The following is a 23,881-nucleotide window of genomic DNA, read 5'->3' on the forward strand; positions in this document are numbered from 1 at the left end:
CATCCGAAGGTAGACTAGTAAACAAGATGACTACTGATCTACTTTTTCAGTGATTCTACCAAAGAAAGACCGATTGTTCCTGATTGGTGTTGAGTAAAATTTGGAAGGTTGCGATACAAACCACTTAATTTCGCTAAATTTTCAGTAGCAAACTTGTGTATTAGTTTCTAGTCTTTACTGTGTTAGAGGGTAAAATATAGGAAGCACTTGTAGTAAAATTGACGGAGAAGCCTTCTCTTCCATCCTTGTTCTAGAAGGTGCTTCACTGAAGTTACTTGTCAAAGAATAAGCATATGAGAAAAGACTTTGGGAGCCAAAGCCATGCTGGAAGATTCTTATCTGTAATATCTTCAGTACTCAGGAGGCATTCTCTTGTTTGCTGCAGCAAACAAGCAGAGCATAGTTTGAGAGTATCCCTTCATGACAACCTTAGTGTGGTCTCCTTTCCACAGTAGGAGTGATCAGGCCTCTGGGTACAACGGGGAGTCCTTTCCAGTTTATGAGGCAAGTAAAGTTGTGTCTTTTTAGCGGCCAATGAAGTTCCAGAGCTTTGTTCATGGGAGAGACAATTTTGAGATTACTCTTTTTTAAAGGTTATAAAAATAAATCAGTGTTTATAAGTAAGAGTGCAAACAAATGAAAATCTTGATGTGTGTTGAAAAGTGTGTCCTCTTACTTTTGGTTAGAAATGCAGTCTTCCTTGCCTGGTTTATGTTGCTTGTCTTTTAAAGACTGTTCAGTTCAACCTGGATCCACTCATTTTGATTTTAGTTGAAATTGGTGGATTTTTGAGGTCCCTAGTTAACGAGGCTATTGCTCTCTTCAGGTTTTGACTGGCTGGCAAACTTGAAGGGCAGGACAGGGAAGTAAAGGAAAGGGTGTTATTTTTTTTGCATTTGTTTTTCTCAGCTGGCGTCTGCCAACCAAAGATCTAGTTCTGCAGATGCTAATGGATAGCCTGTTTTGAGGGTCATTGTAGACTTGGAGGGGACTGTGAATAAATACCCTTCACCAAAACATGTTTTAAGACCACTGAAGAATTGTTTTACATAGTCCTCGCATAACTGTTTGTGGGCCATCAAATTAAAATGTTTTAAAATAGGCTTGCAGAGAAATCTACTTATGCCGATTCTGTAGGTTGACTTGTTTATTTGCATAAATTTTTATTTAGGTTTTTTAAATACTGAGTAAAAAGAAATGTGGAAAATATGGGATAATTATGCTATTTATGCCTTTCACAGTTCTGTTTTTCATGTGCTATAGAAATATTTCCATTATTTTATTTTAAGGTTAAATGCTGTAATCGTGTCACAGTATTTCTTTGCAGACAGCACTTTAAAGGATGTATGAATACTGCACACTGTGTGCTCAGACGTATTGTATTATTCCTGTGTGTATTTTAGTGTGAAGCTGCTAAAGACACTTAAGTCATATGAAAAATGTATTTTTGGCAAAGCAGTAAATTTGAACCTTTTTTGCATCCATTTGATTTTTTTTTTTTTTGAACTCAAGACTATTCAGTGTCACAGGCTTTTTGTTCTGTTTTGTCTGTCTCTTTTGGTAATGGTGCTGGCAAGATTTGAGGTGGTTGTGTTTTTTTAGCTACCTTACAAAGGATTTACTCATTAGCCCTATTTTATGGGTTGAGCTAATTGTGATTTGTCTTGCTGAGCGGTATTATGTAGTTTGGGCCAATTAAGTGAATCCACTTACACCAACGGATGTTGTTCCAATGTGTAATATTGATTTGAGCTATAAAAGGAGAATGACTTGTTTGATTAGATTTCTTTGTCTAAACAATGCTCGATCTTATCTAGTGTACCAAGCAAGTGTTCTCTTCACTGAGGCTTTTTTTTAATTCCTCCTGAGGTTTGATCAGCTGTAACTACATCTGTAAGAGTTGCCCTATAATGTAGTTGCCCTATAACGTAAATTCTGAAGCAGTACAAAAGAATTAGGGGGAAAATGCAGTGTACAGCTCAGTATAACTGTCTCTGCTGAGCGAATATCAACCTGTATTGAGACCTGGGGATGTGTAGGCTGACCTACCCTGAAAAACTGGGACACTTGGGAATCCCAGAGATTTACCTCCTCGGAGATGGAGGAGAAGGGGAGTGAGTGTGTGTGTGTATATGTGTTAATTAGGCATTTACACTGAAGTACATTACATCTGTCACATGATAAGCCTCAGAAACTGCTGAAGTATATAAAATCTGTGGAAACTAGGCATTAAGCACTCTGTTAGGAAATGCATGTAGATGTATTTTTCTTTGTTGGCTCTCAAAGTCAGCCTTTACTTTTTGGAATTAATAAATCACTATGAAACAAATTGGGAAGAAAAACAGTTTTGTCATGAACCAGATCCACATGAAGGTAACAAACTCTGGAGTTGCTGAATAATTATAATGCTAAGGATCTTTAAATTATCTTGGTGTCTTTGATTGTTTTATATATTCATATGCACTGAAAGTAAGTGGTTAGATTGCATATGCATTGCATATGAAAGTGGTTTAGTTCCTTGCCTTAAAATAATCTTTAATATATTCTATATCCATACTGAGAAAACTTTTCTGTTTCAGCATGCATATTTAATATGCATTATAAATAATATAGATTTCAGCCAGTGATCTGCAGCAGCTGAGTGACTCCTGAAGAAGATTATCTTGATTCTGCTGTGTGAAACAGAGCATCTCTAGGAGACCTATATATATTTTAGGTATAAAGTTATTGATTTTGATATCTTGAAATCATGATTATTTGATATACAGTTTTGATTACAGAGAGAACTCAAGAGTATGGCAAGAGAGCATGTTACTGTCAAATGAATGTATGTACCACTCTCCAGGGTAAAGGAGAGCTAACATAAGCTAGGTAATTTGTGTACTTAAATCTGGTTCTATGCAGTCCTTCTAAATTGGGTTATCTTCTGCAAAGCAGATATTGACTGTTTTGTGGTGCTTATATATAAAACTTTGGGTTATGGACATATTTGTCTTCTGGGGTGTGATGGCAAGCCCTGGCACCAAACCTGGTTTATAAATCCTCCTGAAATACTGACATATAATGTAGAAGGATATCCAAACCAAATCACTGCTCTTGTTATGACATCTTACTGCACTCTGCACCCTGAGAGCTGCTGCAGCCTGGAGCAGTGCTTGGAACCAGTCCAGGCCAAAAATGACTGACTAGTTAGCCCTGATAGACTCCTTGTTTTACTTGCCTATTTGCTGGAAACGTGGTGAAGAAACACAATGCTGTTCCCGTGTAAAGATCTGGCAGGATTTGCTGGTTTAGGTGCCTTGCCATGAAGGTGGCTCCTGGACCTAAACTAGTTTTGAAACCAATGGCCGTTTCTGTGCAGTTTGCTTCTGGATTAATAAGCTTGTTGGACTTGAGCTAGTTCTTGTGGTCAGGAAGACTTGTGCAGTAAAATAGTTGTAGTACTTCAAATTGTTTCCAGTTGACTTTGTACCTTAATCCAAAAATAGTTACATGATGTAATGGTTTTCATTCTGATGTTGTTCTGCTAAGACTCCTTTGTTAAATTCAGAGTAGCTTGTTACTACTTTATTTTTCATAGATCTAGAACTGAGGAGGTGATGATGAGCTGGTTGAGTGTTTGTGATTGATTTGGATTTCCAAAGATGACTATAATTAGTATGTAGGTTTTAAATTAAATGGAGGTACTATAAAGTGCATATTCAGTAGGTTTTGGTGAGTATCTTTTTTGTTGTTACTGCAATATAATTAGCCCTTATGAAATAGATTTCTTAAAATATAAAACTTTTACAGAAATGAAACTGCTTTTAGACAATTAAGGTGTCTTTTCATGATTTCTAATTGTTTGTATTCTCTAACATTGCAAGCCCTTGGTACTTGCTTGAGATGTATTTTGAGGCACAGGTAGCCTGATATGATTAAAACTTGCAGCATAAACCACTAAGCACTTTTTTTTTCTGCTTTTTGCAGCCTTTGTTGTCCATTCGTGCTTGGGATTGCAGAGTCAGTTCAGGTATTTATGAAGGAATTGCATTTCTTGAAGAACCTCCTCGGACTTGGTTCTTTGGTTTTGTTGACATTGTTTTTTGTGAACTAAAACAGAATAGGAGAAATGACACCTCTGAAGTGTTAACTGTTAGGGGCAATTGTGATTTGAGTGTGTAGGATTGTGTGATTTAAGTCAAGCACTTAAGCAATCCTTGAATTTAAAAATTTGAAACTTGTAGTGCTTGAGGAAGGGGAGTTGCTGGATTCTTTAAACTGCCTAGAAATATTGCGTTATAAGTCAGCTTCTGCAGAAGAAAAGAAGAAGAATTACTATGTGAACTGTGCAGCACTTGGTAGTAAGCTGAAGGTCTCAGTTGTCTGGTAGTTTCACGTAATGGCTGTTGTTACAATGTGTGCTAATGATTACATTTATAATGGCCAGTCTTCGCGAGCGAAGATCCGGGGAAGGTCTTTACACCTTCCAGCCTGCGCATTGGATTTTTTAGGTGAGACACAGTGTGCGCGGAACTGAGCCCACCCTTTAATCCTAAGGTTCATCTGCCGGGGCCAAGCGAGCTTGAACGGTGGCAGCGAGGTCCTTAGGACGTAGGTGGGTTGCCTTTAAGGGCTAACGAGCCCCACCTGCCCGGGAGTGGCCCTGACTGGGAATGGAACCCGGGTCTCGGCAGTGATAGCGCCGCGCCCTTACCACTAGACCACCAGGGGCTCCGATTACATTTATACTATACTATAAAATCTATAGTATATTTGTGTTACAATATTTGGGATATTCTTCATGAGCCACAGTGCATTGTCAAAGAAATCTAAAAGCTAAGGGGAATTGTTATCATGAACTACTAAGAAGAAACAGATTTCCAATTTGTATATGTGCTGGTTTACTTGTATTTATTACAATAGTACATATGAGAAGCCCTCTAGATGGAAGAGCTGACACTGGAACCTGAAAATCTGGAGGTTTTGAACTAGGACAGTGGAAATGGAGACCTATTTTTCAAGGGATTTGCTTGGTGCTCTGTGGAGGTGTATCAGGTGATATGTGGCTATTGATTTGCTGTTTTGTTATACCGTGTGAGGTATAACAGGGTGTGTGCAGGACTGAACTGTCACTGAACTAGAGAAGGCACTAACCACTTGCAGTAAGGTGAGCAAGGAGAAATGGCTTTGCCATGTTACAGGAGAATGTGGGAAAGGAAGAGTCAAAACTCCAAAGAGTTGAATAGCAATGAGCCATTTCAGAAGGGAGTGGGGAAAAAGTGCAAAAGACTGTTTATGTGTATAAAATTAATGCAATATCTTCAATGGCTGCTCTTTGTACTAGTAGGACTGTGTTGGTGTCTCAGTGTGTGGGTGTGGAGTTTCTCTCTTAATACCTAAAAGTAGCTAACCATGTTAAGTTAGTTCTTGCCTATAAGCAAGTTTTTGGTTTTGTAAAACATACATACTTAATTAAGCTTAGGCTTGAATGACTTTGTTTAGACATGTAAACCACATTGGAATTCAAAACAACTTTAAGCATATAAATTGATCATGAATATAGAAGTATCCAAGGGCCATACTGTTTCTTGAACTTAGTGCTGCAAGAAGGATGACAGGCTAATCTTGATAACATTTGGTCAAAATAGATTACTGACTTAGTTGCGGAGATGTACTTATTAAAAAACGTTAAAATCCTGCTTCATGATTGTCTGTGCAAGTTCTTAGGATTTTTTTCTTTTGGTTTTGCTCTGTTTGGAGTGTGAGACCAATGCTGTAGTGGTAAAACAAAACTGTTGTGACTTTACAGAAGCAATAATTCAAATGTGAAATGTGTGGCCATTACAGGAGGTTATGAACTCTCATATACTTGAGTATATAGCAAATTCTTATTTAAGAGAAGGTATTTAAGAGAGGCCTCCAGAAAGAAACTTGAAATTTGGTGGCAAGTTAATGTTTCTTTCTGGGATTAACTTTGGCAAAGTTCAGAAAAAGTCACTAAAACAGAAGAAAAAAATGGTTAATAAGGATGCTTGTCCTTTTGATACATGTTTATTATATTTACCTGACTACTTATTTCTCATTGTATTGTTCAAAATAGTGTCTGACTGTTGCTTTTCAGTGTTTCTAGATAATTTTTTTTTCTGGCCTTACACTATTGTCTCATTCAGAAAAAGTATGCAGGTTACTTTACTTGTAACTAGTTTGTCATACTTGACAGCCTTCATACTACTTGCAAATTAAATTCCTTTTCACAAAGAATGAAATTTCATGTTTATAAACAAAAAAATATTTTGTTTCTCATATGTCAATACTCATCTTCTAAAAGAACACCATTTTTAGACAATGTATTTTTAGTTTCAAATGCTGAAGATGTTATCAAATAGTTCATAAAATAGCTTTTAAAATTGGTAAGCATTGGAAATATCTAATTGTCATTCTAAACAAGTCTTACTGACATAGCTAATAATCTTACACAGTTTAGGCAATGGCATGCTTTCTTAAATACATACTGAAAGGGAGCTTACAAAAAGCAGAATGAGATAAAACTGGTTGGTTGGTTTCTTGGTTGTGTGTATTTTACTACAAAGTATTCTGAACTCCGAAAGCATGTTCAAGACCAACCTAATTAAACTTTTGTAACTTTTCTTAAAGTGTGCATGTAAGTTGTACGTAGACTTTTAACTTCAAAGCTAACTATTTTATTGTTCCTGGTAAAACGTTGGAAATGTTTGTCCCTTTTGTATTTAACTAAAAATATTTGGCAAATGCATATAAATAAGGATACAATGGATTAGGAATCAAACATGAGGCTGCTTAAATAATTCTCAGGATTTTCTGGTTCGCATGTAGCGATATTGAACTCTTTAGTCATAGGCTTTAATTTGTGCATGGTGCTGACCTGATGCTGTGCAGGGACACTCATTGCATCCCTTCATTCAATTCACTCTAATTATCCCCAACTTCCTGGGGAGCCTGCTTAGAATTGGTCATGAATGTTTGTTATTAAGTATTAAGATATTGGACTACCCTGGTTACATGTAACAAAGTAGTTTTTGTCTGAATTTACATATAGATGATCAGTATAGGAAGCTGAAATTATATTTCTCATGATTTTATTTAATCAAATTCAAAATAATATATTGGAATAATAAAACATTTTGACAGTGACTTAAGCTCAGAGTTAAATGAAATGAGATTTATTGTGTGAGTACTTGTATGTCAGTGTTGGTAATTTCAGTGTGTATTTTAGAGTGGTTACGGTATGTAAATTATCTTTGAAACAATCAGATTTGTGTGCATGTAACTGGGTGATGGTAATTATTTTTGCTGGGAGCATCTGTTAATGCAGACTATTGCCTCTTCAGGTTCATGTGAAAATGGCGGACGAATCTGTCTGTGTTGGCCCAGCTCCCACCAGCAAAAGCTACCTCAACATGGATGCCATCATGGAAGTCATTAGGAAAACCAGGGCCCAAGCTGTGAGTCTGAATGAGTCTATCTGCTGCAGCTGTTTCATATATAGAAAGCAGAAAAGCCAGAGTTTGGTTTTTTTTTTTTTTTTAAAGGTGTGGGGGGGGAAGTGATTGAATATGCTATTCCAGTTAGTTCATGTCACATGAGTTAAATGTGTCTGAAATCGCTACTGGAAATCAAAGGCTTTGTAGCATCTGGCAGCACTGGTCGCTGATCCTGCAGGTGGCTGCTGGATTCAGCTTTCACACCAGGGAGCAGCTTCAGTTCATTTCCAAATTTGCTGGGGGAAAAAAAAATCCCAATTAGTTTTGAGGGCTAACCCTTTATATGCCATAATGGCTTTTTTTAATGTTTTACAAAGTGTGTCCAGAAAGGCTTTTGCCTAAACTTAGTTTGAATTACTTTCTATGTTATATAAATGTTATTTGAAGGATGGTAAGGTAGATGGTACATCCTGTAATTGTTTTTGATTCAGAATGTTTACAAAATGCACATTAGCTTGCCTGTAAATGTGGGCTAGTCTGCCTTTCTTCCTCCAAATTGGCCAGAGATTCAAAGCTTAGCAGGAATCAGTTGGAAAAACTGATATGTAATTGTGTTCACATGCCTAATGTTCTTTGTTCTGTCAGTGAAATAAATGTATTATTTAGAGCTACTGTACACAAAGCATTTATTTAATAAAATTTGTTGTTTATATATGAGCAACACTAATTACCCTGGAACAGTTTGATCAGCATTGTAATTTCTTTCAAAGATGAAGTTTTGGTGCAGTGCTTTCAGGGGGCAAAAACTTTCCTGTAAAGAAAAAAATATTTTCTTCCCTTTGAGTTTCTTAATCTGGAACTCTGAATATGGAACGGAATATTGGCTCTTTTTAAAAGAGGAGAATAAAAGAGTTCATATTTTTTTGTATTAGAGTATTAGATCAAGAACCTTATGTGAATTGTGAGAAGTAAAATGAAAATTTTCCCATGCACATCTCAAGTCATTACAGAGGGTCTGTATTGGGATGTGTGTAGCCAACCGAGATGCTTGACTTAAACAGCTGAAGACCTTGTACTGTGCTCTCCAGCAAGGGTCCCTAGAGCTTGGAGTGATCTCTTATGACTATGGACCTATGCACCACTGTTGTGGTTAGCGCTGGAGATATTTTGGGATTAGGAGTACTTTATAGTGGTTATTGAGAAGAGCATGGATGAACATACAGGTGGAAATCTGCAATGGAGCTAAAAATTTAGACAGAAAGCAGATCACCAAAGTTCATTGCTCTTCAAACAGCCACTTTCTCCCTAGTTAAGTAAGGAATGTTTGCTTCAGAAATGGTAGCTCAACAGCTTGACTTAGGATAGATAAATCAGTTTCATAAGGTATTCCAGCTAATTAAATGCTTAGTGATCTACTTCACCTTCCCCAGTATCTGAAAAGGTACTGGCAAGTTTGGTGTCTGGTTTCAGAACTCAATCAACTTGAAATCTTTTTTTTTTTTTTTTGTCTTCCAAGGTACACCCAGGATATGGATTTCTTTCAGAAAATAAAGAATTTGCTAGACGTTTGGTAAGTTATTTCTATTTGCTTGGCTGTGACTGCTGCACTAGGTGGCATATATTCATTCCAAGGTATCTGAGGAATTGAGATAACTTAAAGCAGATCTAAAAGATACCATAAGATAGGAGATTTCAGTATGCTTTCTGTGCATGTGGACTTCTTGCACTCTGAGGGTGTAATTGCAGCTTGTGTCTTCTTTTGGGAAAAGAGGAGATGCCTGTTTGTAAGAACTTTATCCAGGATGTAAGAACCTTTTGGCATTTTCACTTATGCCTATACTGTTTATGAGGCTGCTCTGCAAAACTGGGTCACTGAAATCATCGAGGTTAAAAGTATGTGGTTTTAAGTGATCATTTTGGCGATTCATAGCACAGCTGGTGAACAGCTGTATCAGCAGCCCTGAGAAGGTGCTGAACTGCACTTCAGGATGGGAATAGAAAGCTGTTTAAAAACTGGCTTCTCTGCTGGTGGTATTTTATCTTGGAGATGCATTCTCTGAAAGGCCCAAAGAGCCAAGAGGGTGCTGTTTTCACTTCATGTCTGAATTTATAAAAATTACTGTTCAAAACCTCTTTAGTTCAGTAGAGTTTTTATATATCACAAACTGATATATGACCTTTTTACTGATATGATTATTTTCCGAAAGCTTTCATGCAGCTGCTTATAAATTTGAGCATTGCTAGGAGAAAGTTACATGCACAATGTTTAAACAAAGTCCTGAGTGGATACTGTATGTGTAGTCACTGCAGGTCATGTATTACTGTCTATTGGCTTTGCTCAAAATAAGGACAAGCACATATTACATTGAAGTTTACAGTAAGAAGCCATTGCAGCTACCAGCTTTGTTACTGAGTAAACAAAGCATATAGCTGAAGAAACATCTTGTTTTACAGGCAGCAAGATAAATTTGTTTCTGGTTTTGAGAATGATTTGCACCTTTTTGATTCAGGGTTAAAAACTTAGATGAAGAAAGTGATTCTAAAGCAATAGCTCTTTTGTCTTTAGCATTTGTGGAACAGGTCTTGTTTCCACATATCTTCCTTAACTATGTCCCTTTTGGCTTGAGTTCTATCTGTAATACAGATCCTTACTATTTAGTTGATTGTTTGGTGTTAGAGAACACCTTCTGCTTATTAAGGAGCCTATTGAAGAATGAAATAAAAAAAATTTCATACTTCACAGTTACAGGAATTTGTTTTATTTTTTAAAGCCTCTAGATAAAAACAAGTGCAGATCCTATGAGATGCTGAATAATCCTGGCAGGTGCTGGTGATGTTTAAGTTGAAAGGAATTCTAAACACTTGGTGTTTGCCAGGATTTACCAAATCTGGGGTAATGTCTTACATGTTATTTTCAAGTTTAGCAGCTTTCTTTTATTGCTGTTCTGCTTTACGTACCAGAGGCTCTTTTACAGGGACGATTCCTGGCTTAATTTAGAGCAAACTCTGTTCTCACTGGATTAGACCAGCAGGATAACTGGCTTTAGTTGACAGTTCCTGTTTTTTAAATAACAAAAAAGTTAATGAAACAGAAGTGCTTGCATATGCTATTTTGCTTTTTATTTTACTGCCAAACTTTGAAATTTGGTAGTTATTACTCTGAACTGGGTGCATATCCTAGTAGTGAGGTTATTTGGTGATGTGACAGTCTGGAACACTTTTTTTTGGCAGGATTAAGAAGAAATGGAGGAAGTACAAACATTCTTGTAGATCCCCTCCCCCTTTATATTTCTCATCTTTTCACTTGGAATCTAGGAACAGTTTCTGAACAATTTCCTGAAATAATGTGGTGACTAGAAACGTGTTTGAGTTTGGGTTGGTGCTACAGTCTCAAAATAGCTTTAATTATATTTCAGAAACCTGGTGTGTTCAGTTCTCTAAAAATATACTAAAACAAGGTAATGCTACTTGGCTTTCTGAAATGCACTGTTTAAAGTCTCAAGACATAATTATGCGTCCCTTGTTGTCAGTTGCTCTAGAAGATCAGACCCCTGGTGAGAACTGGTGAAGTGATCTATCTTTTTATCACTCAGGCTGCTTATATTTTTTCAAGACATCCTGATTAATATAGTTAAGAAGAAAACTTTCCTGCTGTTTCTTTTCTTTAATAAAGAAGTAACAAATGTTTTTAAGCTGTTGTGAAGTCCCTTTCTTTGCGCATATACTATTTTGTTCTTTTCTACTGAAAGCAGCGATGCAAGTTGTGCAACCTGGGCTTATTTCCTCGCGTGCACCTGTACTTTTAAACCAAAGTACTTAAGTGCAGAAACCAGGAAGTAGGGTAAACTTTCTGAACTTGTCAGTCTATCTGTGAGAGCAGCAATGAGCTCAAAACAAAGCTTTGTCTTCATTTAACACATGGAGGGGCAGTTCACATGTAATCCCACTTGTGTGATTTGAACAAAAGCTTGTCTTTTTGTTCATTATTATCTGAATGATCTGTGGAATAGCATACAGCTATAGGCAGTACTTTTGAAGAATTTGATGGATACGTTTAGAGTATTGAAAATTGCTGGTATTTATTGTTCTTTATCAGAAGAGTAATCAGTGGATGAACATCTGGCATATTGTTCATTATGATCCAGTAAAAGAGTTGGTGCGTTCAGTTCACTCTTCATGTGTATTTATTTTGTTTGCTATTGATGGCTGACAGAAAAGAGATCCATGGCATTTATATTGAGTAAGACTGTCAAAGATTTCATAAACATTAAGATAAATTTCCTAAAGATTGGTGTTTGAACGTGGAATCTTGTGATGAACTTACAGTAATGCTCATAACACTTACGTAGAATGACAAAACATGGATTTGTGCAAATGTTTCTTAGAATCAGTGTGTAAGTCGGTACTTGTAGTTTATGCATGCAAATGTATTTTCATCTAAGTAATTTCTGTCGTTCAAGGAATAATGCATAATATTCAATACTATCATAAATGTAAAGGTGAAGCTAAAATCTTTTGCCACACTGAAAAAAAAAATTACCAGTATCTTTTTCCAGATGCTATGCAGAGCTGCAAGACCAATTCTCCTTCGTGCTTTAGAAGAATTTGCTAGTGATCTCTATATTTAGGTTAACTTGCTTATTGTTTCCTCTTATAAAATTAACTCAGACCCTTTCTGAGAAGTGCTGTCACCTCTGTTGTCTCTGGCAGGCCTTTGGAATTTGGGAAGGAGAAAGGCCTGAGACTAAGATGAGCCTTTTGGTTGAAAGGCCTGTAGTTGAAAGATACAGTTTTCTGAAATCGCCATTTTTCTTTTCTTGCTTGCAGATGTCCAGGGCAGCTGTTTTGGTGGGGGATGGGAGTGCTGAGTCAGATCTCTTCACCTCTTGAATAGTTTGGGATTGGCCCATGGTCACAGTGACCCTGTTTCCTTTTTTTTTATTTTTTAATCTGGTGGAGATACGAGTGAGAGAAAGGAAGTGTGTAACTGGGTTGCACAGTCATTATTCCAGAGTCAGTGCTGCTTCTTATGGTCTAGCTGATGTTAGCAGCAAGTAGTTGAGGTTATTTATGTTTGTGCTTCCTTGTAATGATTACAAAGGCGAACCATGATCCACGGTGACTTCGTGTGTCAGTTGGTCACAGTGGGATCAGTTTCTTTTTAATTAAATGAAAAGCGCAAATGAACTTCACTTTCCCAACTGCCATGAAAGTCTCTTGGGAAGCTACTGTTAAAAACAAAACAAACAAAAAATCAGCTAAATAATTCCTTTGCAAAGTCTATGAAAAAAACACCAGTTTTAAAGATCATAAATCTTCAGAGTATTTTAGTGTCTTGGACGCATGTATGTGATAGAGTTCCTGCTTTCATAAAAGGTGATGCATTGTGGTGTATTTTCTCCAGGAAAATTATTTAATATGTGCATAGAACAATCTCAAAATGATAAGAGTTAAAGCTAAAAATGTGACCTTTATCTGGAATATTCTTTTTTGAATGCAGCTGTGATAATGTTCTGATGTTCTGTTTCTTGACAAAAAAGTAGCCAGCTGCTACTCCCAAAATCTGCTCCTTGCAATAGAAGCCATAAACATGGTGGGACAAAAGGATTATATTTTGAAATAAGATATGAACCTTCTTGGCATTCTGAGTGGTACCTGCTTTTATACATCATTTACGCCCTTTTAACACCTTCTGTTTGATGGGAATAAGGGGAGAACAAAGCAGACAGTGCTATTTCTCTTTACCTTTGAAGCTAGATTAACATTCTTGGTGGAATTAAAAATCCCAACAATGTATTGTCTGAAATAAATGGTCAAACAATGTATATGGAAATGGTTGATCACATGATTGTAAATGGCAGCTAAGTTTGAGAAGGAAAAGGTAAGCCAAATGGCCACTTGTGTCATCTTCTGTAAGGGTACATGTGTCTGGTCTGTGGAGAGCTTTGTGCAAGTGAATCTACAACATATGCACAGCTAATTATGGGAGTCTCAGGATTGTTTCTTTACAATTGTTGTGCATGGCTGTTATTTGTAAGCAAATTGAAGTCGTAAGTTTGTAAGCAATGAAGTTCCCTTATCACAATTCAATGGATGTTACATTTTTGAGAAACATTTGATGTGATTATCATGCTGTTCCCCTGTGCACTGGCTTTCTACCTGGCAGCTCATGTGCTGGTTATCATTTGTGCTTCCCAAATTGCAAAAAGGTGGTTCAGAAAAGGCAGTTAGGAAACTTGGTGTCAAGAAGCTGCTTAGGGCAGAGATTGTGTCCTTTAAGGAGTAGGGAACACAGATGTGTTTAATATGGGGTTTGTACATTATGCCTTTCTGGACAGAGTTTCATTGCCTACCAAAGCAGCAGAGTGCTTACCACCACTGCCTGTGGTGGGTTAAGGTGCTTTGTCTTTTGGAGACTGGAGGCTATGTCTGTGCAGGGTAATAAAGTTTAGGCAATGTACTTGTCTGGGTGAACAGGCTTTTTTTTGCTGCCCAGAAAAGCTGCTGCCTGTGAACCTATAATGTTGATGGGTGACTGCTTACTCTGTTCTGAGGCAGAAGGGTTCTGAATGTTTCTTGTATTCTTGTATGTTCTTTAATGACAAGTAAAATTTTCATAGAAAAAGACCTAATTCTGCAGTATTGGGTTGGGTGAAATCCATGGGAGAGTATATTAAATCATGGGCAGTATTTGGCCGAGATTACTAGTCCATATGAGCTAGAAAAGTAAAATTGAATCATCTGAACTATTTGCTTAGGTACTTCCTAGGAAGTATGGAAGAAGGAAGACTTTCTTTCAAGGGCAGGCTGATGCCTAAACTTAAGTCTCAGGATGCATATCTGCAGGTCTTGTGGATATGTGTATAACCTATATGCATATATTTAAAGATGCAGGGTAGTGTTTGTCAAAGATTTCTGTAATTTGTGACACAAATACTCTTACTTCCTTTTGGTTTTGTTGATTAAACTCCATAATCTTAGTATGGCTTTTCTCTTGATTTCCTTTGTGATTAGGCAACTTCCTTTGACTTGGCAGTCTTGACCTATTTGTATTTGTTTTTCACTTAAGAGTAAGCCTTTATTTTTAACTTGTATTTTTTTAAAGCTATTTTCTTTAAGTGGCTTGGGTTGAAAGCTTTAACATGTGCAACTGTCCTTAGAAAAAATGCAAACACAAAACCTCTCGATTTAAATAGCAATGTCCAGCAATTTGAGACTCTTGGTGGATGAACCGTGGGCTTGCATGGCTTTTGGAATAATTTAATGCTGTGCATGTGATTAGAGAAGATATTAGAGATTTTTGCCTATCTAGACTATTGTAGGTCATTTAATATTTCCTATGAGATGCCTTTCAGCAGCAGCACTTTGAGTTGACACACTTATCAGTGTGTGTGGTTCTGCAAATGAATGGATTTATGGACTCCTGATTTGTAAAAATTATTTTTCTTGACATGCAGTGTTACTGCAATAGCACTTTTTTCCAGGCTTACAGAAATCCTTCATGTTTCCTCTGAAATGCTTCGATCTGTCCTCTTTTTTCCCACTATTGCTGTGTCTGGTTGTGAGAATAAAAACTTACTACTCTGTTTCCACAATTGCAATTATATTAACCACCATATATACTTGTTTTTTCCTCATTGCAATAACAGAAGGCTTGAAAGTGTAGTGCTATGTAATTCTTTTTTTACATAGGCAATACTTGGAGATTAGAAGGGACGTCTGGAGGTCATCTGGTCCAACAACTCTGCTCAGGCAGGGATGCTCAGAGCTGGTTGCCAAGGCCCTGTCTGACTGTCTCCTAGAATCGAGACTCTACAACCTCCTTGGGCAACCTGTGCCTGTGTTTGGCCATCCTCAGTTAAAAAATGTGTTTCCAGATGTTCAGAGGGAACTTCTGTGTTTCAGCTTTTGCCTGTTGCCTCTGATTCTGTCACTGGGCACCACTAAGCAGAGCCTGGCTCTGTCCTGTTTGCACTCTCCCTTCAGGTTTTCATGTACATTGAGCTCCCCGTGAGCCTTCTTCAGTCTGAACAGTCCCAACTCTCAGCCTTTCCTCATAGGATAGTTGCTCAAACAAACAAACAAACAAAATCTATGAATACATATCAATATAAGCACTACTTAATAGTACCTGGTCAGATTTTGTTAGTGAAAGGCTTTAGTGAGTGCAACAGAAATGATGACCCCTAGGTAAGAGTAAGAATTTAATAGATTGCTTGCAGCCACCTAATTGTGCTTAGTGGTTCATTTTGCAAATCTTCTAAGGAATTCCCTGGAACTTTAAGACTTCCCACCCATTATTATGAATGTATCTACCTTTTCACTTTATTTGAAGATTTGCTTGCAAATAAGCTTTGTATTTCAGAGCATACTTCATTCATTTGCATTTCAGACCGAATGACAGTGATCAATAACAGTGGTAAAGTACTGTGTTGACCAAACAGTTCCTGCTAGAGTTGTTATGCATGTGTTTATGGAGAAAGTTGTTAAATTACTTAGCAGTTGGAATGTTTTCAGCAATGCAGTTTTGAATTAGCAGAAATATAAAAATTGATTTCCTAAAGGTAGGTGATGTGACTTGTGTAGAACCTCATGTAGCATGTGCTTCTCACTTGCTCTCTGAAGGCCAGCTCATGTTCAGCTCCTGAAGGTCAGGGTACTAAGCCTGTGGTCAGACTGCTGTTCTGACTGTGACCAAGCTGCCTGAAGAGATTACTGCTCCCAGTGGCTCGTTGCTGTCTGTCTCCATGAGCAGTTATTGTCCTCCTTGGATATGCTGGAATGACAGTGATATGTAGTCACTTTGTAAACCTGTTAAAATCATCTTTGTTTAAACACATCACATATCCCCTGCTCCCAACTCGTTCCCCACTAAAGTCTTTAAGCTAGTATGGATGATTCTAGCAGAGTCAAGTTAGGTTTCTGCCTGACTTGGAATGGAGGTAAAGTCAAAGGGATGCTATCTTGGGATTAGGGTTATAGGGTTATGAGGAAAAAAATAAGCAGCTGAAGTTGATACACTTTTAACTTATTTACAGCTGAATTAGTATTTGACAGAAACCTTACTGAAAGGGATTTAGGTACCTCATTTACAATTTGAAAAGTCAGTTCTGAATGCCATGTGTTCATGATGTGTTGTTATCAAAAATGTTATTTATAGAAGCATTTAAAGAACTTAATTAAACAAACAGTCTTTAAATAATTTCTTTCATGCCCCAAGATACGAAGAGGGTTCAGAGAATGGTTTTCAGCAAACATTGTCTTTCCCCCTTCTCCAGTATATAAATTTACAGTAACTTCTTGCAACATTGCTAGTCTGAATTATTGAAAGCTTTGAAACTTGGAGTGACTGTATATGTGGTAGAGCTTTTATTGCACAGATGCTGTGGAGGCAAAGGTGATGTTTTCTGTGACTCTGTGGGCCATTGCTGTTTGGAGAAGATTATTTTCAGGGTCTTCAACTTCCTTTGAGTATAATAGGAAGGGAAAAGTTGCTACGAGTTGAGTTCCTAACCTTGGTTCTTATCTACCTACAGGTAGATAATCCTATTTTATTTGATAAGCTAAGATTTGACACCATTAATTTTATAAAGTTGGCAATTTATGTATGTGTGTGATTTATTTTTTTTTTTACTGATCTCTTGAAAAGTTTAATGAAACTTAAATTAAAAATAATGCTGTTATCAGTGTTCCCATGTTTGTCTGTCATTCTGATTTTTACATCTGAACTGTGTGGGAAGCATACACCTGCTGAACAGTGTCTTCCTGTTTAGAGGTGGGTTCTTAAACTGATACTAAATTATGGCTTTCAGTACACACAGGGTTAAGTGAAAAGGTTGCAGTAATATCTAGTGAGCTTTTTTCCTTTAATGTGCTCATTAGCAGTGGCAAGTGCAGGTTTTAGCACATGTCAGTAATTTACATTTCATTGCTGAGTGGCTGCCCTTGTTCAAGAGTTGTTTTTAAGCCTGATGAATATACTTGTGTTGGGAATAAACTGAGTAGAAGAATTGAAAGCCAAATACCCTGCCAGGCTTTTCAATGGGTGCTGAAGTTTCCAGTGGGTCACTGATTAGTAATGCATGGAGCAGCAGAAAATGCAATGATGATGTCTAGAAAAGGTTACTTCAGGTAGGTTTTACCATCAAACCCCTCTTTCTTTATAACTACCTTAACAACCATTTTCCTCAAAATTTCTCCTATCAACCTTCTCTTAATATGAGAATGTGGTACATTAGAGGGACATCCCAACTAGGTTACTTAGAGGTGTCACAGGAAAGTAACAGTTGTGCAGTGAGTCCCAGAAAGAAGTGATCTTATGGGCTGTGGTGTTTGCTGCTATCAGACTGTGATGATAGGGGTCTCAGGGAATATTTGCTGTCATACTTTTTTCTTTCCTCTGCCTCATCTGATACTGACTTGGCTTGAAGATGTATGTCATTCTCTGCAGTAATAGCAAGTATGGGTGTGTTGGGATGCAGTAGCGTTGCGGTTGGCAATTGAGATGCAAGACAAAGGTTGCTAGCTTTTGGGAGAAAATTGATGCTTTCATGTAGCAGCAGCTTAGTTTGGTAACAAAACCATATGATTAAGTAAATGTATTCTTGCTATTTTCCAAGCTGCCCTATTTTCAGAGCACTATGTGGAAACTTATACTGTGAAATTATACTTTCCTTTGTAGAGAGGCCTGCATATATTATCTGTCCGAAAGGATAGGTATTGCTGAATTTACATATGTACACAGACAACTGAGCATTTTTATTCCAGATGCCTGTTAGGATCTTACTGACGTGTTCTTCAGAGCTGTTGCAAAAGAGTGCTAGTGCTTACTCTCTCCCACTCTCTCTGAGGTATTGTGAACACTGTTTATATTAAAGCTGCTTATTATACAGTTTGGGGATGGGGTATGCATTAAACATTTGGAATGGGGGGGAAACCAGCAAAAGATATTCCAGAACATTCTTGTGAATAAAACCTGCCAGTTCATTGTGTAAGAATTAGTGAACCCTTTTATTAACTTATCTGAACATTAGGAGCATATATTTAAATGAGAATGTTTGCAGAAAGTAGAACCATTTGAATATTTTCACATGCTGGAAATATTTTCATAGCTGCCTTGGTCAAATTTGGAATTCCTATTGTTAATTTGCAAAATTGTTACTGTTTGGGTTGTCTGGGAAGGCTGATGCCTCTAGCGCTGTGCTAACATCTAAAAGGTATCTGAAGTGGTAATTCAGAAGCTCAGTTGAGACAGTGACTAGACAACAGCTACTATTTTGTGAGTTAACAAGTAGCGAAGTATAGATGTTGCTGGAGAGACATTTTTGGTTATGAGGCAAGACAGTTTTCATGGCTTGTTATAAAAAACCTGAGGAAAATTATGCTTTTTTTCATGAATAAACTTGTGTCAGATATTTTGCCTCATGGTCAGGACAGTTCCATGTTCTTTACTCTCTCAGAAATCTGGAAATACTTGTGTGGAAAAGAGTCACGGAGACTAGCAAAGAGATTACCTGAGTAGAGCTTTTACAAAAATGAGGATTAACATTTTACCCTGTAAACTTAGAATGGTTTTTGTTTCTTTTTCAGTAGTAACTGTCATAAAATATTTGGAGATTTCTGTCTTAAAGTTGGACTGTGGTTCTGACTGGATCAAATAGGGGAGGGGGTGAAGAGCACTTTCGATTAAGATTGCTTCTTGGTGTGGAGGGGCAGGCTTCTGGGATAGGGCTTAGTCTCTGCCAAATAGGTCCTCTAGCTCGGACCTACTGCTGCCTGGCTGAAAGAAGTGCTTCCTGAGGGCTAACAAAAAAGCCATGACTGTTGTGTGTGCCACTGCCCATGTCACTTAGGTAAGGTTAAGTTGTACTCTATGTATTTGTGTACAGGATTATGCAGTTATTAAAGGCAGGTGAACTGTTTGCTTTCTGGTTCTTATGGCTTCTGATGCTTTGATCCTTTTCTTGATTAAGGAAGAGTTGTTGCTTGTAGCTTCCTGTATGTGATTTGGTAGGAATGGTTTATCGCTGTGAATGCTAGGACAACACTGTTACTCCACTAAAGGTAGCTCTGAGTAAATAAATGATTCTTTGGAACAGGATCTGATTTCAAAATGTTTATTGTTCCTGCAGGTTGGTTGTTTTGGTTTTTTTTGGGGAGGGAGTTGTTTGTTCTCTTAGTTTAAATTTTGAATTGATTTTCTATGGAGTGAGATGCAGATTCTTGTCAACCAAATTGGTGTAGTCCATAACCACATTTGTCTTCAAGGAGATTTTTGGTAGAAGGCACCTTTGAATTCAACACCCATGCAGCCCATACTGCAGTGTTCAAAAGATACTTTTCAAGTTGGTAATTGGAAGTAATAGGTATTGCAACATATGAGGTACTTCTGGCATTAATTTTTGTATCCCAAACCTTGATTAAAAATTTTTAGTCTTTGGAGGACAATAAATATATATGAGTTTCTGTGTATTTTAGGAAGCCAGAGAATTGTATATGTAATGGATATTGCAGTTTCTTATTTTCAGTGTATATTTTTATTTTGCTTGCAGAAAGAACGGGTTATTTTAAGGTGGTGCAAAACTGACACACTTGAGGTTTGTAAGACTTACTTTTATTGATGGGATCTGTTTTAATAAGGTTGTTAAGTAATTCCTATAGTAGCCATATTATAGAGCTGTGACTTCTTTTGCTAAATGAAGTAGGGTACCCAAATACTGTGTGTGCTGTTGCATGTACAGAAGCTGAAAGTGCATTACATCTGTATATGGAGAACATGACTCTTAGCACAAAAGGGTTGCTCAGGAATCCAGTGTGTAAATTGGCTTTTCAAAGGCAGGCAGCAGGTGTGCTGCTGAGTGGTGCTTCTACCTATCCCACCCAGAGAAGTGCAATTTAATTTGCTCTGGCTGGAATTTAGAAAGAATTTCCCTGCCCAGACTTTTGGGTAAGGCGTCTAGCTAGCAAGCTGTGCCCAATCTTATGATATTAAATTCAAACCCAACATGCTAAAATAACATCACACTTTTTAAAAACAGTTACTCAAAAGATGAAAAAAATGCCCAAATGAAGACTGCTTCCGTTTGGGTCTCTTGTGCGTGTGTGTAGGCACTGACACTGTTTAGTGTTATATAGTTGCTTGGTTGTTTCCCTGGGACTTTTGCTTTACTTGGAGGCTGAATTTCTTCATGTTCATTCTTCAGTGTTTGGCTTCAGAACAGTATTCAAACCTAGCGTTGAGCACATGTATATTTAATTTATCTGGGAATCTTTGTCTATTTCTGTCATATTTGTGAGTTCTGTACACGTTACTACATTTATTCTCAAAACATCGTGTTGCTCTTAAGCGGAGTAGGAAAGGATCATGTTCTGCTACTTCCTTGCATGATCTCTTTTTTTTGTTTATTTTTAAGAATGTCTTGTCTTTTCATCTAGAAGGCACAGAGAACTCAGAAGATAAGTGGCCTTATTTTCAGTTATTTCCAGTTGCAAGGAACAATTTCAGTCTGATGTCTAGTGGGTGGAGCGTGCTCTGATTGTAATGAGTTTTCATGGTACCTGACAGCTAGACTCTCCCTAGAAGGATGTGCAAATTGAGATTTTCAGTGGTTTATAAACTGAAATATCGGTAACTTTTTAATTGGAATAGTAAAGGCATTATTTATGGTATATCATGCTTAGCATAATACAGTATGGTTTTGATTCTGATTTCGGAGTTGTTAATTGAAGTCCTTCAGCTTCTGCATGAAACTCCTTTTCACCTAATTATAAATAACAATTTAAACAGTATTACAGTTGTTCTTTCTCTTAATTTTTTCACTGAAAGTTTTAGCTTTTTGCAGATGCTGGGAGAAATTCTTGTGCAAGAAATCCTTGGAGTGGAAGACTTGAGTCCAATGAGATTCAGAATCTGACAAAAGTATATTCAATTAACTGAATTTCCGAAGAGTGAATAAAGGGCAGAACTTTCAAAGTATAGACTGGCTCTACCTCCCAACTATACCTTATAGGACAGTGTATATATTGTATTAAAAATATCTGTATGGTAAGAAATTAATGGTTTATGTACAAGATTTTTGTTTCAGATGTTAGGTTGTGTAGTAGATTATGGTTGTACTTTTTTTTTTACAGCAGCTCTTTTTTTTATTTGGTTACTTCCAACTATACAAAAGACTTTTTGCAGTCATTTCAGTGCTTGATAACTTCAGGGTTCATTGCCCCTGTACATTTTTCAAATTATTAGTTTCCTAAAGCATACAGCTTTAATTTACCCCCTACTGGTATCCTTAAATGGGTTTTCAAGAATTTTGAAAGTGGGCTACTATAGTTGTATTTCAGTGTTGGTCCTGACTGACATAGAATTTCTTAAGTAGCCTGCACAATTAAAGGGATGGGAGGTTCAAACAACCTCTGCTGCAAGAAGCTAAAGAGTCTCTTAAATAAATTTGTATTTCATTTCCTAGAATGTTCTTGCTTTGCTTATTTCTGGTAATTTGCCTGTTGCTTTTGCAAGTGCTTTTCCTCTCCAATGTAACTTTAATGTGTTAAATTCAGTATCTGTTCTTTTAACATGAAATACCTAATGTTAAAACATTTGCTTTGTTTAAAGAATAGCAGCTACAAATCTGATACACTGCATACCTCACAGCACCAAAATATCCGTAAGGCATGGCTTAAAGAATTGAGCACACGTATTGTATCCATGGAAGGGTGTATTACTGTGTATTTGAATATTATGTTATGGATATCATTCAGGCTGTTGTTTTATCTCCAAGAGCCAGAAAACTACAAGACTATTTTGCTTTGAATTTGCAGTTTGAATTTTCCATCACAGCCTAAAATTGAAAAAATAATGATAAAATATCTGCAGTATGAGCATGCATGAACTGCAGTCTATATAACTTTAAATCATTTAGCATTCTGTCACATTTTCCATGGAAAAAGTATTGTTTGTGAGAACTTCAACATCAGGCATTCTTCTTGCAGTTAAACTCAAGTGTTGTCTTTCCCTCTCCCCCTGAGTCTGTTTTCTGGTAGTTTTTTCCCCTGGTTTCTGACTACTGTATGATCTAGGAGAAGTACACAAATCTGTTCTCATATTTGATGTTCCACAGAACTGGAGACTAGGAAACTTGTGGCCAAAGTTTAAAACCAGATAAAGAGCAACAGAAGAATAGGGGGGAAAACCTCCCCAACAACCCAAAAATTCCTCCCCAAATTCTTTCTGTGAATTATGATTCCAATCCAGCTAATTTTTCTAAAGTCTGCATTATCATTCAGTGCAGGAATGGTTTCCTACTGAACATGAACAAAATGTTTATATTGCCAGGTATTCTCAACGTCATGATAGTACCATATACAGTCATTGCAACTACTTTTGAAAGTAGTGAAAGAAAACAGCCTTTGAGAATGAGAAAATATTATCCCCTTTTAAAGAGTTTCTAGTGTAGCATGTTTTTATCTTGCTCTGCTAGAGCAAAATAAACTCTGGTGATTGGATTCCATTCTAGGAATGACAAACCTTCCTAAAATATTTTTGGACTGAAAAGCTACTGTGGGGGTAAGTTAGAGGAGTTGAAATGGAGATGGAACCTTGCTAATAGAAAACCTAAGTAATGATTAGGTTTCAGCACAAATGAATAAAAGTTTGTAGCCTGTATTTCTGTGATAGTTGAATGCCAGTGATAAAATGAGTGACGTAAAGTAATTAATGTTACTATCATGAGTTTAACTTCTGATTGCTTACTCTCCTATTTGAGTATAATATGAATTGGTCTTGTATTTCTGCAAGTCAGATAGCTGGAGTTTGGCCTTTGTTACTGTCTTGTAACAAAGTTACAAGTCTGAAGTTTCCCCTTCACATTGGAAAGTAGTATGAGGATTGCTGTAGGTATCACTTTGATATAGTAACTTTATGTTAATTATGCCAAAACTGAGATTGGTCAGCATGCTGAACTGTTGCAAAGTACAAAACCCTGAACCTCAGTCTTGAAATTGTCACAAAGTTCTCGGCTTATGACTTTGAGGTCAGTTTTCAAGCAGGTTTAAGAGTGGAAAACAACTGAGATGCTTTGGTGAGCAGGAAAGGAAATGCTATTAGGCATCAAGCAGTTGGCATGTCTTGCTGCTTTGTTGTGTTTTAAAGGAGTTGAGCATTCAGCTACATTATCTGCATTGTAAGAGCCTATAATGGAGACACTTCCCTAAGACAAGGATCCAGTGTTATCTTCCAGGGAATTTTGAAACTGCTTAAATATATCATGGTGATGAAAAAACTCGTCTGAGCTGTTTAATGTACTGTAGCTTTCCATTACTAAGGCAGGTGACACTTACTGGATAATAGTGCTTATATACAATAGGTGAGTCTTAATTCTTCATGCCTTTCTTAAACCGACTGTAAGACAAGATGTGTGGAGATTTATATACTCCTTTATGGATTA

The 23,881-nt window shown here is 37.1% G+C and overlaps 1 protein-coding gene across 4 annotated transcripts in view; it reads left to right on the forward strand.

Annotated features, from left to right (window-relative positions):
* The window catches only part of PCCA (propionyl-CoA carboxylase subunit alpha), a 302,390-nt gene that overhangs the window by 61,000 nt on the left and 217,509 nt on the right, over positions 1-23,881 (forward strand). For all 4 annotated transcript variants that reach the window (XM_050332062.1, XM_050332060.1, XM_050332063.1 and 1 more), the window contains exons 5-6: positions 7,350-7,463; positions 8,959-9,012. In XM_050332062.1, coding sequence (XP_050188019.1) covers positions 7,350-7,463; positions 8,959-9,012 — 168 coding nt within the window. The remainder of the gene's footprint in view (positions 1-7,349; positions 7,464-8,958; positions 9,013-23,881) is intronic.

The sequence above is a fragment of the Myiozetetes cayanensis genome, unplaced genomic scaffold (genome assembly GCF_022539395.1).
Source record: "Myiozetetes cayanensis isolate MyiCay16 unplaced genomic scaffold, myiCay2020 scf5-8, whole genome shotgun sequence".
Classification (NCBI taxonomy): domain Eukaryota; kingdom Metazoa; phylum Chordata; class Aves; order Passeriformes; family Tyrannidae; genus Myiozetetes; species Myiozetetes cayanensis.